This window comes from Heterodontus francisci, chromosome 43 (assembly GCF_036365525.1).
Source record: "Heterodontus francisci isolate sHetFra1 chromosome 43, sHetFra1.hap1, whole genome shotgun sequence".
Lineage (NCBI taxonomy): Eukaryota > Metazoa > Chordata > Chondrichthyes > Heterodontiformes > Heterodontidae > Heterodontus > Heterodontus francisci.
Window position 1 is genome coordinate 12,799,178 of NC_090413.1, and position 15,297 is coordinate 12,814,474.

At 47.5% G+C, this 15,297-nt stretch overlaps 1 protein-coding gene across 2 annotated transcripts; it reads right to left on the reverse strand.

Annotated features, from left to right (window-relative positions):
• Window positions 1–4,413: 4,413 nt before the first annotated feature.
• On the reverse strand, window positions 4,414–14,847 carry trappc5 (trafficking protein particle complex subunit 5). Of its 2 annotated transcripts, none has more exons than XM_068020787.1 (2): window positions 14,755–14,847; window positions 4,414–5,897 (listed from the first exon to the last, which is right to left on the reverse strand). In XM_068020787.1, exon 2 carries the CDS (start codon window positions 5,889–5,891, stop codon window positions 5,325–5,327), a length of 567 nt encoding a protein of 188 aa, XP_067876888.1. In that variant the 5' UTR covers window positions 5,892–5,897; window positions 14,755–14,847; the 3' UTR covers window positions 4,414–5,324. The 2 variants fall into 2 exon arrangements, with proteins under 2 accessions (XP_067876888.1, XP_067876887.1); XM_068020786.1 differs by having other exon boundaries at window positions 14,723–14,796.
• Between the last annotated feature and the right edge of the window lie 450 nt (window positions 14,848–15,297).

A 15,297-nucleotide genomic window follows, 5' to 3' on the forward strand; every position in this document is an offset into this window, starting at 1 on the left:
CTGACGATTGTACGATGTTCAGTACCAATTTATCAAATACTGAAGCAGTCCATGTAAATATGCAGCAAGACCTGGACAACATTCACGCTTGGACTGATAAGCGGCAAGTGACATTCACACCACACAAGTACCAGGCCATGATGTTTTTCCAATAAGAGAGAATCTAACCATCTCCCCTCGACATTCAATGGCATTACCATCACTGTATCCCCCACTTTCAATATTTTGGGGGTTAGCAATGCCTAGAAACTGAAGTGCAATAGCCACGTAAATGCTGTGGCTACAAGAGCAGCTCAGAGGCTGGGAATTCTGCGGTGAGTAACTCGCCTCCTGACTCCCCAGTGCCTGTCCACCATCTACAAGGCTACAAGGAAGAATTGACAATCTAGTGGTGCGAGACCCCTTGGGGACGAGCGACCATAATATGATGAAGAATTCTTCATCAAGATGGAGAGTGACTGACTTGATTCTGAAACTAGGGTCCTGAATCTTAGTAAAGGAAACTATGAAGGTATGAGGCACGTGTTGGCCATGACGGATTGGGAAAAGTTACTTAAAGGGATGACAGTGGATAGGCAATGGCAAGCATTTAAAGAGCACATGGATGAACTGCAACAATTGTTTATCCCTGTTTGGCACAAAAGTAAAACTGGAAAGGTAGCCAAACCATGGCTTACAAGGGAAGTTAGAGATAACATTCAATCCAAGGAAGAGGCATATAAATTTGCCAGGATAAACAGACCTGAGGATTGGCAGCAGTTTAGAATTCAGCAAAGGAGGACCAAGGGATTGATTAAGAAGGGGAAAATAGAGTACGAGAGTAAGCTTGTGGGGAATATAAAAACTGACTAAAAGTTTCTATAGGTATGTGAAGAGAAAAAGATTGAAGACGACAAATGTAGGTCATTTACAGTCAGAAACAGGGCAATTTATTATGGGGAATAAAGAAATGGCTGACCAACTAAATGCATACTTTGGTTCTGTGTTCACAAAGGACACAAATATCATACCAGAAATGTTGGGGAACACAGGGCTTAGTGAGAGAGAGGAACTGAAGGAAAACAGTGTTGGTAGAGAAATAGTGTTGGGGAAATTGATGGGATTGAAGGCCGATAAATCCCCAGGCCCTGATCATCGACATTCCAGAGTACTTAAGGAAGTGGCCCTAGAAATAGTGGATGCATTGGTGGCCACCCTCCAAGATTCTATAGATTCTGGAACAGTTCCTACAGATTGGAGGGTAGCTAATGTAACCCCACTATTAAAAAAGGGAGGTAGAAAGAAAGCAGGGAATTATAGACCAGTCAGCCTGACGTCGTTATTGGGGAAAATTGTAGAGTCGATTATCAAAGATTTTATAGCAGAGCACTGAGAGAACAGTGGTTGAATCAGGAAGAGTCAGCATGGATTTACAAAAGGGAAATCATGCTTGACAAATCTACTAGAATTCTTTGAGGGTGTAGGAGAGTTGATGAGGGGGAGCCAGTGGATGTGCTTTATTTGGATTTTCAGAAAGCTTTCGACAAAGTCCCACATAAGAGATTAGCATGTAAAATTAAAAGTGCATGGGATTGGGGGCACTGTATTGCGATGGATAGAAAATTGGCAGACAGGAAACAAAGAGTAGGGATAAATGGGTCTTTTTCCGAATGGCAGGCAGTGACTAGTGGGGTACTGCTGGGATCGGTGCTAGGACCCCAGCTATTCACAATATACATTAATGATTTAGATGAGGGAACTAAATGTAATAGTTCCAAATTTGCAGATGACACAATACTGGGTGGCAGGGTGTGTTGTGAGGAGGATGCAGAGAGGCTTCAGGGTAATTTGGACAAATTGAGTGAGTGGGCTAATACATGGCCAATGCAGTATAATGTGAGGTTATCCACTTTGGCAGCAAAAACAGGAAGGCAGATTATCTGAACGGCTATAAACTGAGAGGGAAATATGCAGCGAGACCTGGGTGTTCTCGTACACCAGTCGCTGAAGGTAAGCATGCAGGTGCAACAGGCAGTAAAAAAGGCAAATGGTATGATGGCCTTCATAGCGAGAGAATTAGAGTACAGGAGCAGGAATGTCTTGCTGCAATTATACAAGGCCTTGGTGAGGCCACACCTGGAATATTGTGTGCAGTTTTGGCCTCTTTATCTGAGGAAGGATGTTCTTGCTATAGAGGGAGTGCAGCGAAGGTTTACCAGACTGATTCCTGGGAAGGCGGGACTGACGTATGAGGAGAGATTGAGTCGGTTAGGATTATATTCGCTGGAGTTCAGAAGAGGGAGGGGGGGATCTCATAGAAACCTATAAAATTATAACAGGACTTGACAGGGTAGATGCAGGAAGGATGTTCCCAATGGGGGAAGTCCAGAACCAGGGGTCAAAGTCCAAGGATATAGGGTAAACCTTTCAGTACTGAGATGAGGAGACATTTCTTCGCCCAGAGAGTGGTGAGCCTGTGGAATTCACTACCACAGTTGAAGCCAAAACATTGTAGGTTTTCAAGGAGGAGTTAGATATAGCTCTTGGGTCTAAAGGGATCAAAGGGTATGGGGCGAAAGCAGGAACAGGTTACTGAGTTGGATGATCAGCCATGATTATATTGAATGGCGGAGCAGGCTCGAAGGTCCAATTGGCTTACTCCTGCTCCTATTTTCTATGTTTCTAAGTCAGGTGTGTGATGGAATACTCTCCACTTGCCTGGATGGTTGCAGCTCCAACAACACTCAAGAAGCTCAACACCATCCAGGACAAAGCAGTCCACTTGATTGGCACCCCATCCACCACCCTCAACATTCACTCCCTCCATCACAGACGCACAGTGGCAGCAGTGTGTACCAGCTACAAGATGCACTGCAGCAACTCACCAAGGCTCCTTAGACAGCACCTTCCAAACCCGCGACCTCAACCACCTAGAAGGACAAGGGCAGCAGATGCATGGGAACACCATCACCTGCAAGCTCCCCTCCAAACCACACACCATTCTGACTTGGAACTAGATCACCGTTCCTTCACTGTTGCTGGATCAAAATCCTGCAACTCCCTTCCTAGCAGCACTGTGGGTGTACCTACACCCCAAGGACTGCAGCAGTTCAAGAGGCAGCTCACCACCACCTTCTCAAGGGAAAATGGAGATGGGTAATAAATGCTGGCCTAGCCAGTAACACCCACATCCCATGACAGAATTTTTAAAAAAACTAAGTAGATTGCGTGGTCATTATCTTATTGCTGTTTCAGGGACTTTGCTGTGTGTAAATTGGCTGCCACGTTCCCTTTATTACAGAAGTGACTACTCATCAAAATAAAAAGTACTAAATTGGCCGTGAAGCACTTGGGGATGTCCGGAGATTGGGAAAGGTGCTATATAAAAGCAAGTTCTTTCTTTGAAGTTCAGCTCATGGTCAGGCAGGGCATTGAGGCTGTCATTGGATGCATTCAAGGCTGAGATAGATTCCTGAACTATAGGGGAGTCGAGGGTTATGGGGACCAGGCAGGAAAGTGGAGTTGAGACAAAGATCAGATCAGCCATGATTTTATTGAATGGTGGAGCAGGTTCAAGGGGCTATAAGGCCTATGCCTGCTCCTTTTTCGTAAAGTTGGGTTCAACTCAACTGAGAAAGGGGCACAGTCTCCCTCATCTTCTGTACATGGGTTAGTTTCTTTCCATGTGTATGAAGGGTTGCCTCACTTTGTCCCCACATGGCTGGACGTTGGCACCACAGCACCAGCGATCCTAACCATGAACGTATTTGAATGGAACGATTAAGTAAACACAGGGGACACTCTATTGTGCAGTAATATGGTTTTGCGTAATCAGCATTTTTTTGTCATCGAGTACTTACATTCAAAGAGAGATTAGACTCTGTCACATGGTGGTGTGGTGACTGAAAATTTTACAGGCTGAGATCAGCTGAGGCCAACAGGACCACACACCACCCAGTCTGTACATATCCTTGTCAGGGCACCACAGGGAGCAACAGTACTCCTGGGCTACAAAGGTAAGAAAAACAGTCAGTCATAGATCCTGCTGGAAAATGCACTCCTGTGCACAGACAAGTGAGATACCATAATCCCTCCACAGTTGAATAATCTACCACAATGCTCGATCCACACACAAAACTGGTGCAAGGACCAGAGGACAGTCAGCACTCCTGTAACTAAACACTTAACATACCTTCAGGAGGACACACACACAGCGAGTGCGAGAAACACACACGCAGACAAGAGAGAGAGAGAAAGACACACACACATAAGACAGAAGGAAAGAATTGGAGGTTGCAATTGAAATGCTACAAATAGTTTCACTGCTGATTGATCTACACGCTCTGTGCAGCACACACACACACTGCCGGAACAGGAGCAATCAGGCACTGCAGACGAGCTACATCCAGTTTATCACAAGTTATGAAATATTCCTTTCTCTTCACAAATTAATTGTAAGTTTTATTGGAACAATATACGCAGTTGCACAGAGTCCCATTTTTGCTGCAGCTGAGTTCAAGTAAACGGATGTAACTTCACATGGAAATCGGAAAAATGAACTATCTCAACACGGTGTCAAAAAAAAAAAATCAAACCATAACACAGACACACAACAGCCAAATAGTTCTTTAAGAAAAATTAGGTTTTGTGTACATTTTGTGGTCAAATGTGAATAATTTTAGGCACCCAGTGCCAAAATCAAACTCTCCCAGGACAGGTACAGCACAGGGTTACATACAGAGTAAAGCTCCCTCTACACTGTTCCAACCACAGAACAGCAGCACTCATTGTACAGACATTTTTTTCATTTCCCATCCTCTCAGTACGGTGGTCCCTCTCGGTGAGATTAACAGTGAATTCGGGAAAATTCTTTCCTGTTGGCCCATATTCCTAACTCATGCAAGCCTCACAGACAGGAGAGACTGTCACCACTATCACTGCAGCCTGGATTTCATACTTTTTTTTTCAAAACGTACGTACGTTACGCTAACATTCACATGCAACTTTAGATACTGCGAATTAATAGCAGACATTGGGAGGATGTGTTGTTATTTGGGGAACTCCCTGGAGCAGCAAGTCCCAGAACACAGGGAGGCTGCTTCAGGACAGACTCAGGAACAGAGGCAACATAATCAGAGTTGAATCTGACCCACTTGGAATGGTCAATGTGGCAGGGGGGGGGTGGAAAAACGGCTGGTGGAGACAATATCATCCCAACACTGCAAACTGAAGCACACGCTCACCAATTTGAGGTCTTTTGGGTACAGGGTATCAGTGAGAAAAGGGAAAGCGGGGGAGGATGCACCTACACATGCCAAAGTGACACCAGGCATAAATGCAGCATTTTATCGTCCATCCAAAGCTTTATCACGTGCAATGACAGACTCATCGAACTTGATCATCAGGGTGGTACCCTTGTGCCAGTGGGCAGTCACCTTGGCAGGGAAGCCACTGTAAGAGAGGATGGCCTCTACGATGCCCGCAGTGAAGGAGGCACAGTTCAGCGTGCTGTTCTCCTTGGGCACGGAGATGTAAGCGTTGATGAGCGGCTCCTTCTCGATGATGTAATACGTCTTGTCGTCATCATTGGCCTGCTCCAGCTTGTCTGCCTCTTTGCCGAACAGGGCCTTCCACACGTTGACCTTGATGAAGAGCAGCACGTTGATGACCTTGGTCTCGCGCTTGCCATTCTTCTCGCGCATCACCAGCACGTCCAGGATGCGCACACCCACCTGCTGGCCCAGCTCCGACAGCTTGTTCTGGAGCTCCGACACGGAGTACACCCGGTTCTGGCAGTACTGCACAATCTCTGAGAAAAGCAGGGCAAAGGCGCTCAGGCTGACCTCAGTCTTGGGGCGAGTGATCGATCGCTCCAGGATGGGAGACTTGCCCCTGGTGAAGCGCGTGTCCATGACGATCTTTAGAAACACACAAATAAAAAAACATTTGTGAAGCATAACAAGATCGAGTGGAAGAGCAAAGTCTTGTGGTATATTTCATCCCAGTCACGGCATCCAACAGTTTCTTGAATGCTTCCAGGGTTTTGAAATTCTCATCATTGTGTTCAAATCCCTTCATGCCCTCGCCCCTTCCTATCTCCATAACCTCCTCCAGCCCTACAACCCTCCAAGAACTCTGCACTCTTCCAATTCTGGCCTCTTGTCCAATCCACCATTGGAGTCAAAGTTGTACAGCATAGAAACAGGCCCTTTGGCCCACCGCGTCCATGCCGACCATAATGCCTATCTATACTTATCCACCTGCCTGCATTAATTCCATATCCCTCTATGTCTTGCTCTTTCAAATATCTGTCCAGATGCCTCTTAAATGTCGCTACTGTTCCTGCCTCCACCACTTCCTCAGGCAGCTCATTCCAGATACCCACTATTCTTTGTGTGAAAAACTTACCTCTTTGATACCCTTTAAACCTCCTCCCTCTCACCTTAAATCTATGCCCTCTAGTTTTAGTCACCCCTACCATGGGAAACAGACTCTGGCTATCTACCCTATCTATGCCTCTCATAATTTTATATACCGCTATCATGTCCCCTCTCAGCCTCCTTCGCTCCAGGGAAAACAGACCCAGCCTATCCAATTTCTCTTTATAACACAAGCCCTCCAAACCAGACAACATCCTTGTGAATCTTTTCTGCACCCTCTCTAGCTTAATCACATCTTTCCTGTAGTGCAGCGACCAGAACTGCACACAGTACTCCAAATGCGGCCTAACCAACGTTATGTACAACTGTAACAGGACATCCCAACTCTTGTACTCAGTGCCTCGGCCGATGAAGGCAAGCATGCCATACGCCTTCTTCACCACCCTGTCTACCTGTGTTGCCACTTTCAGGGAACTATGTACTTGCACCCCAAGGTCTCTCTGCTCAACAACACTCCCCAGGACCCTGCCATTCACTGTATATGTCCTGCCCTGGTTTAACTTCCCAAAATGCATCACTTCGCACTTGTCTGCGTTAAATTCCATTTGCCACTACCTTGCCCACTTTCCCAATTGATCTATATCCTGTTGTAACCTTAGACAACCTTCTTCACTGTCCACTATACTACCAATTTTGGTGTCATCTGCAAACTTACTAATCATGCCCCTTACATTCACATCCAAGTCATTAATATATATGACAAGCAACAGAGGGCCCAGCACCGATCCCTGCGGCACAACACTGGTCACCGGCCTCCAATCTGAAAAACAACCCTCCACTACCACCCTCTGCCTCCTATCACCAAGCCAATTTTGTATCCAATTTGCTAACTGCCCCTGGATCCCATGCGTTCGAACCTTCTGGACCAGCCTACCATGCAGGACCTTGTCAAAGGCCTTGCTAAAGTCCATGTAGACAACATCCATCGCCCTGCCCTCGTCAATCCTCTTGGTCACCTCCTCGAAAAACTCAATCAAATTCGTGAGACATGATTTCCCACGCACAAATCCATGCTGACTATCCCTAATCAGACCATGCCTTTCCAGATGCATATAAATCCTGTCTCTCAGAATCCCTTCCAATAACTTTCCCACCACTGATGTAAGGCTCACAGGCCTGTAGTTTCCTGGCTTATCCCTGCTGCCCTTCTTAAATAAAGGCACAACATTAGCTATCCTCCAGTCTTTCGGTACCTCATCCGTGGCTAACAATGATACAAAAATCTCTGCCAGGGCCCCAACAATCTCCTCCCTTGCTTCCCATAGCATCCTAGGATACACCTGGTCAGGCCCTGGGGATTTATCCACCTTAATGCGCTTCAAGACTTCCAACACCTCCTCCTTTGTAATGTTGTTATGCTCCAGGATATCGCTGTTCCCTCCCTTGAACTCACTAGCTTCCATGACCTCCTCCACGGTAAATACGGATGAGAAATATTCATTTAAGACCTCGCCCATTTCCCGTAGCTCCACACATAGATTGCCACACTGATCCTTAAGGGGAACTACTCTCTCCCTAGCTGCCCTTTTACTCTTAATATACTTACAGATTCTTTTAGGATTCTCCTTTATCTTATAAGCCAGGAAAATCTCGTGGCCCCTTTTCGCCGCCCTAATTTCCTTCTTAAGTGTAGTCCTACATCCCCTATACTCTGAGGGACTCGCTCGATCCCAGCTGCCTATACCTGACATATGACTCCTTCTTTGCCCTGACCAGACCCTCAATATCCCTCATCAACCAAGGTTCCCTAAACTTGCCAGCCTTGCCCTTCCATCTAGCAGGAACATAGCGGCCCTGAACTCTTCCTATCTCACTTTTAAAAGCCTCCCACTTGCCAGACGTCCCTTTACCTGTAAGCAGCCTCTCCCATTCAACTTTTGAGAGTTCCTGTCTGATACCATCGAAACTGGCCTTCCCCCAATTTAGGACTTCAACCTGAGGACCAGTCCTATCCTTTTCCATAACTATCTTGAAGCTAATAGAGTTATGGTCACTGGTCCCAAAGTGCTCCCCCACTGGCACATCAACCACCTGCCCATCCTCATTTCCTAAGAGGAGGTCAAGTGTAGCCCCTTCTCTAGTAGGGCCATCCACATACTGCTTCAGAAAACTATCCTGGACACACTTAAATTCTTCCCCATCTGATCCCTTAGCACTAAGGCAGTCCCAGTCAATATTAGGGAAGTTAAAATCACCTACTATTACAACCCTATAATTCCTACACCTATCTGTGATTTCCCTACATATATGCTCCTCCAATTCCCTCTGACTATTGGGGGGCCTATAGTACAATCCCATCAAAGTGATCACCCCTTTCTTATTTCTAAGTTCTACCCATATGGCCTCGCTGGACATTTCCCCCAGGATATCCTCTCTAAGTACTGCCGTGATGTCTTCCCTAATCAATAGTGCAACTCCCCCTCCTCTCTTACCTCCACCTCTGTCACGCCGGAAGGATCGGTACCCCGGAACATTGAGCTGCCAGTCCTGCCCATCCCTCAACCACATTTCTGTAATAGCTATATCACAATCCCATGTACCGATCCATGCTCTGAGAGTTCATCTGCCTTACTTGTAAGGCTTCTTGCATTAAGGTAAATGCAGTTTAGCCTACCAGACCTTCCACGCTCCCTATACTGCCCCTGCCCGGCCTGTCTACTGAACTTGCTTGCTGTAACCTCTACATTTGCCTCAACTATCTCATTGGAGAGACTACTACTTCGGGTCCCACCCCACCTGCAAGACTAGTTTAAACCCTCCCAAGTAGTACTCGCAAACCTCCCCGCAAGGATATTGGTCCCCCTCCAGTTTAGATGCAACCCGTCCTTCACCTCTGCACCAGAAGAGATCCCAATGATCCAAGTAGCTGAAGCCCTCCCGCGTACACCAGCTCTTCAGCCACACATTCATTTACCTAATCCTCCTATTCCTACCCTCACTAGCACGTGGCACAGAAAGTAATCCTGAGATTACAACCTGTTGACAACTGTGCCTTCAGCTGCCTAGGCCTGAGCTCTGGAATTCCCTCCCAAAACCTTCCCTCCTTTTGGTCACCAGTCCTAACAGCTCCTGGTGTAACTCAAATTTTATTTGATAATGCATGTGAAGTGCCATGGGATGTTTAACTACTTAAGAGGTGCTAATAAACACAAGTTGTTACTTTTAGCTCCACTACTCTACTGGAAAATGCATGCCATGTATTTATCACTCCATGTGAAGGAGGACTTCCTGATATCAGTCCTAAATTGGCCTTGTACTACTTTAGAACCTGTGCCCGATTGTTCTACTGTTTAATTAGAAACTCACAATCTACCTTTTCTCTCCCGTTTGCTATCCTACATACCTTGATAAAGCTCCCCTCAGGTTCCCTCTTTTCAAGGTTGCTTAGCTCTACTTTACCCAGTCTTTAAGTGTCAGCCGTGGCAGAGACCTGAACACATAATCCAGGCGGACACCCCCAGCACAGTACTGCAAGAGTGCTGCACTGTCAGAGGGACCATCTTTCACATTAAATCAAAGGCCTGTCTGCTCCCTGGGGTGCATGAGAAAGATCCAACTCAGAGAGAGGGAGTATTCCCCAGCGTTCCAGCCAATATTTATCCCTCGAGCATTAAAAACAGACGGGCTGTTCATTCCTTCTTTGCCGTGTGTGGAACTTTGCTATGCGCAAATTATCTTTTGTCATTTTCCTGTATTGGCGGGCTGCACTCAAAATTACTGCACAAGGCTCTTTGAGATGTGATAATATGCTACAAAATAGGAGCTTGTTTCTCCGAGCTCAGTCATGGGGATACGGAAATCTGCATATGCTGTCATCATGTATAATTACGGGCGGCACAGTGGTTAGCACCGCAGTCTCACAGGTCCAGCGACCCAGGTTCAATTCTGGGTACTGCTTGTGCGGAGTTTGCAAGTTCTCCCTGTGTCCACGTGGGTTTTCGCCGGGTGCTCCGGTTTCCTCCCACAGCCAAAAGATTTGCAGGTTGATAGGTAAATTGGCCATTATAAATTGCCCCTAGTGTAGGTAGGTGGTAGGGGAATATAGGGACAGGTGGGGATGTGGTAGGAATATGGGATTAGTGTAGGATTAGTACAAATGGGTGGTTGATGGTCAGCACAGACTCAGTGGGTCGATGGGCCTATTTCATTGCTGTATTTCTAAATAAAAAAATAAAAATTGCACAGCATCCCAGTCGAAAATGTTGTCGACACTCACTAGATTCACACACACACAAACAGGAGCAGCTCAGTGTGGCTGATGCCTGAGGAACCAAACTCCAGCAAGGGGCAGTGGGCAAATTAAAATTGCGCCACTCTCTTGCATCTGAGTCAGAAGGTTCCAGGTTCAAATCCCACTCCACTACATTAGCACAAAACTCAAGGCTGACACTCCAGAGCAGTACAAAGAACAGTACAGCACAGGAACAGGCCATTCAGCCCTCCAAGCCTGCGCCGATCTTGATGCCTGCCTAAATTAAAACCTTCTGCACTTCCGGGGTCCGTATCCCTCTATTCCCATCCTATTCATGTATTTGTCAAGATGCCTCTTAAACGTCTCTCTGGTCCCTGCTTCCACCACCTCCTCCGGCAACAAGTTCCAGGCACGCACCACCCTCTGTGTAAAGAACTTGCCTCGCACATCCCCTCTAAACTTTGCCCCTCGCACCTTAAACCTATGTCCCCTAGTAACTGACTCTTCCACCCTGGGAAAAAGCTTCTGACTATCCACTCTGTCCATGCCGCTTATAACTTTGTAAACCTCTATCATGTCGCCCCTCCACCTCCGTCGTTCCAGTGAAAACAATCCGAGTTTATCCAACCTCTCCTCATAGCTAATGCCCTCCAGACCAGGCAACATCCTGGTAAACCTCTTCTATACCCTCTCCAAAGCCTCCACGTCCTTCTGGTAGTGTGGCGACCAGAATTGCACACAATATTCTAAGTGTGGCCTAACTGAAGTTCTGTACAGCTGCAGTATGACGTGCCAATTTTTATACTCTATGCCCCGACTGATGAAGGCAAGCATGCCGTATGCCTTCTTGACTACCTTATCCAACTGCGTTGCCACTTTCAGTGACCTGTGGGCCTGTACGCCCTGATCTCTCTGCCTGTCAACACTCCTAAGGGCTCTGCCATTTACTGTATACTTCCCACCTGCATTAGCCCTTCCAAAATGCATTACCTCACATTTGTCCGGATTAACTCCATCTGCCATTTCTCCGCCCAAGTCTCCAACCGATCTATATCCTGCTGTATCCTCTGACAATCCTCATCACTATCCGCAACTCCACCAACCTTTGTGTCGTCCGCAAACTTACTAATCAGACCAGCTACATTTTCCTCCAAATCATTTATATATACTACAAACAGCAAAGGTCCCAGCACTGATCCCTGCGGAACACCACTAGTCACATCCTTCCATTCAGAAAAGCACCCTTCCACTGCTACCCTCTGTCTTCTATGACAGAGCCAGTTCTGTATCCATCTTGCCAGCTCCCCTCTGATCCCGTGTGACTTCACCTTTTGTACCAGTCTGCCATGAGGGACCTTGTCAAAGGATATCTGAAGTCCATATAGATAACATCCACTGCCCTTCCTTCATCAATCACCTTCGTCACTTCCTCAAAAAACTCAATCAAGTTAGTGAGACACGACCTCACCTTCACAAAACCATACTGCCTCTTGCTAATAAGTCCATTTGTTTCCAAATGGGAGTAAATCCTGTCCCGAAGAATCCTCTCTAATAATTTCCCTACTGACGTAAGGCTCACCGGCCTATAATTTCCTGCATTATCCTTGCTACCCTTCTTAAACAAAGGAACAACATTAGCTATTCTCCAGTCCTCTGGGACCTCACCTGTAGCCAATGAGGATGCAAAGATTTCTGTCAAGGCCCCAGCAATTTCTTCCCTTGCCTCCCCCAGTATTCTAGGGTAGATCCCATCAGGCCCTGGGGACTTATCTACCTTAATGCTTTGCAAGACACCCAACACCTCCTTTTTGATAATGAGATGACTGAGACTATCTACACTCCCTTCCCTAGACTCATCATCCACCAAGTCCTTCTCCTTAGTGAATACTGATGCAAAGTACTCATTTGGTACCTCGCCCATTTCCTCCGGCTCCACACATAGTTTCCCTTGTCTGTCCTTGAGTGGGCCAACCCTTTCCCTGGTTACCCTCTTGCTCTTTATATACGTATAAAAAGCCTTGGGATTTTCCTTCATCCTATTTGCCAATGACTTCTCATAACCCCTTTTAGCCCTCCTGACTCCTTGCTTAAGTTCTTTCATACTGTCTTTATATTCAAGGGATTCGTCCGTTCCTAACCTTCCAGCCCTTACGAATGCTTCCTTTTTCTCTTTGACGAGGCTCACAATATCCCGTGTTATCCAAGGTTCCCGAAACTTGCCAAACTTATCCTTCTTCCTCACAGGAACATGCTGGTCCTGGATTCTAATCAACTGACGTTTGAAAGACTCCCACATGTCAGATGTTGATTTACCCTCAAACAGCCGCCCCCAATCTAAATTCCTCAGTTCCTGCCTAATATTGTTATAATTAGCCTTCCCTCAATTTAGCACCTTTACCCGAGGACTACTCTTATCCTTATCCACAAGTACCTTAAAACTTATGGAATTATGGTCACTGTTCCCGAAATGCTCCCCCACTGAAACTCCGACCACCTGGCCGGGCTCATTCCCCAATACCAGGTTCAGTACGGCCCCGTCCCTAGTTGGACTATTTACATATTGTTTCAAGAAGCCCTCCTGGATGCTCCTTACAAATTCTGCCCCATCCAAGCCCCTAGCACTAAGTGAGTCCCAGTCAATATAGGGGAAGTTCAAATCACCCACCACTACAACCCTGTTACCTTTACATCTTTCCAAAATCTGTCTACATATCTGCTCCTCGACCTCCCGCTGGCTGTTGGGAGGCCTGTAATAAACCCCCAACATCATGACTGCACCCTTCCTATTCCTGAGCTCCACCCATATTGCCTCGCTGCATGACCCCTCCGAGGTGTCCTCCCACAGTACAGCAGCGATATTCTCCTTAACAAGTAATGCAACTCCCCCAACCCTTTTACATCCCCCTCTATCCCGCCTGAAGCTTCTAAATCCTCGAACATTTAACTGCCAATCCTGTCCTTCCCTCAACCAAGTCTCTGTAATAGTAATAACATCATAGCTCCAAGAGCTCTAAGGGAGTGTTGCACTGTAGTAGGTGCGCTCTTTTGGATGAGAGGTTAAACTGAGGCCCCATCTTGCTCTCTCAGATTCGATGGCCACTATTTGAAGAGCGGGGGAAATCTCTGCACTGTCCCGAACCAATCGTTATCACTCAGCCAACATTACAACAAATTATCTGATCAATTATCACATTGCTGTTTGTGGGATCTTGCTGTGCACAAATTGGCTATTGCGTTTCCTACATTCCAATTGCGACCGCAGTTCAAAAGTAATTCATTGGCTGTAAAACACTTTGGAACATCCTGAGGTTGTGAAAGGTTCTATAGGAATGCAAATCTGTCTTATTTTAAAATGTTGAAGGAGCCACAGGGATGAACATGTCTTCCCCTTAAACTGTTAATCTTCATCAATCACCTACCCCACCACCAGAGATTATCACCATCGACCCATCACAAACTCTCTCTGTATTACTCTCCACCCGCTCCCACCCACCATCATCACCCATTACCCCACCCCCACCGGGATTCTCTCTCTCCCCTCCCCCGCCCCGCCGCGGGGATTCTCTCTCTCCCCTCCCTTGCCCCGCCACCGGGATTCTCTCTCTCCCCTCCCTTGCCCCGCCACCGGGATTCTCTCTCTCCCCTCCCTTGCCCCGCCACCGGGATTCTCTCTCTCCCCTCCCCCGCCCCGCCACCGGGATTCTCTCTCTCCCCTCCCTTGCCCCGCCACCGGGGTTCTCTCTCTCCCCTCCCTTGCCCCGCCACCGGGATTCTCTCTCTCCCCTCCCTTGCCCCGCCACCGGGATTCTCTCTCTCCCCTCCCTTGCCCCGCCACCGGGATTCTCTCTCTCCCCTCCCTTGCCCCGCCACCGGGATTCTCTCTCTCCCCTCCCCCACCCCGCCGCCGGGATTCTCTCTCTCCCCTCCCCGCCGCCGGGATTCTCTCTCTCCCCTCCCCGCCGCCGGGATTCTCTCTCTCCCCTCCCCGCCGCCCAATATTTTCTCTCTCTCTCTCTCTCTCTCTCCTTCCCCACCGCCGGCATTCTCTCTCTCTCTCTCTCTCTCTCTCCCCCCTCTTCTCCCCCGCCGCCGGGATCATCTGATTCTGTACCTGATCACTCTGGGGCTCCTTGTTTTCCTTACCTCTTCCGCCCCGCGAGAGCGGACTGTTTCCGGGTCGCTGACCTTTCGTTGACCCCCCCCAACCCCTACTATTTACCCTCCTTAACCCCCGCTCCGCTTTATTTTCCGCTCCCGCCTGTTTATGTCGCTGTGATTTTCCTCCCGGAAATTCTCCCGTTTGCGGTCAGGTGCTCCTCCTACCCGCTTTAAACGGTTTATTTTTCACATATCGAAAAATATTCATTTCCGGGTCACCCGGTCCCGCCCACTTCACTGGAGGTTTCGCATGATTGGATATGCCGAGCCACGTGATCGCTGAAGCGGGGCCCGCCTCTTTCAGGTAGCTGCAGCCAACAACAGCAACAACTTGCATTTATGTAGCGCCTTTAGCATCGTTAAACATCCCAAGGCACTTCACAGGAGCATTATCAAACAAAATATCACACAGAGCCGCATAAGGAGATTTTAGGGCAAACAATCAAATAAGTTGCAGCTTCAGCAGGGCATATCATTAGGGAATGAATTTCAACCTGGTTAAGTGTGAGGTATTAACATTCAACGTGT

What these genes read in the sequence shown, in the direction of transcription:
- trappc5 (XM_068020787.1), bottom strand. Translation starts at nt 5,891, where the DNA reads ATGGACACGCGCTTCACCAGGGGCAAGTCTCCCATCCTGGAGCGATCG.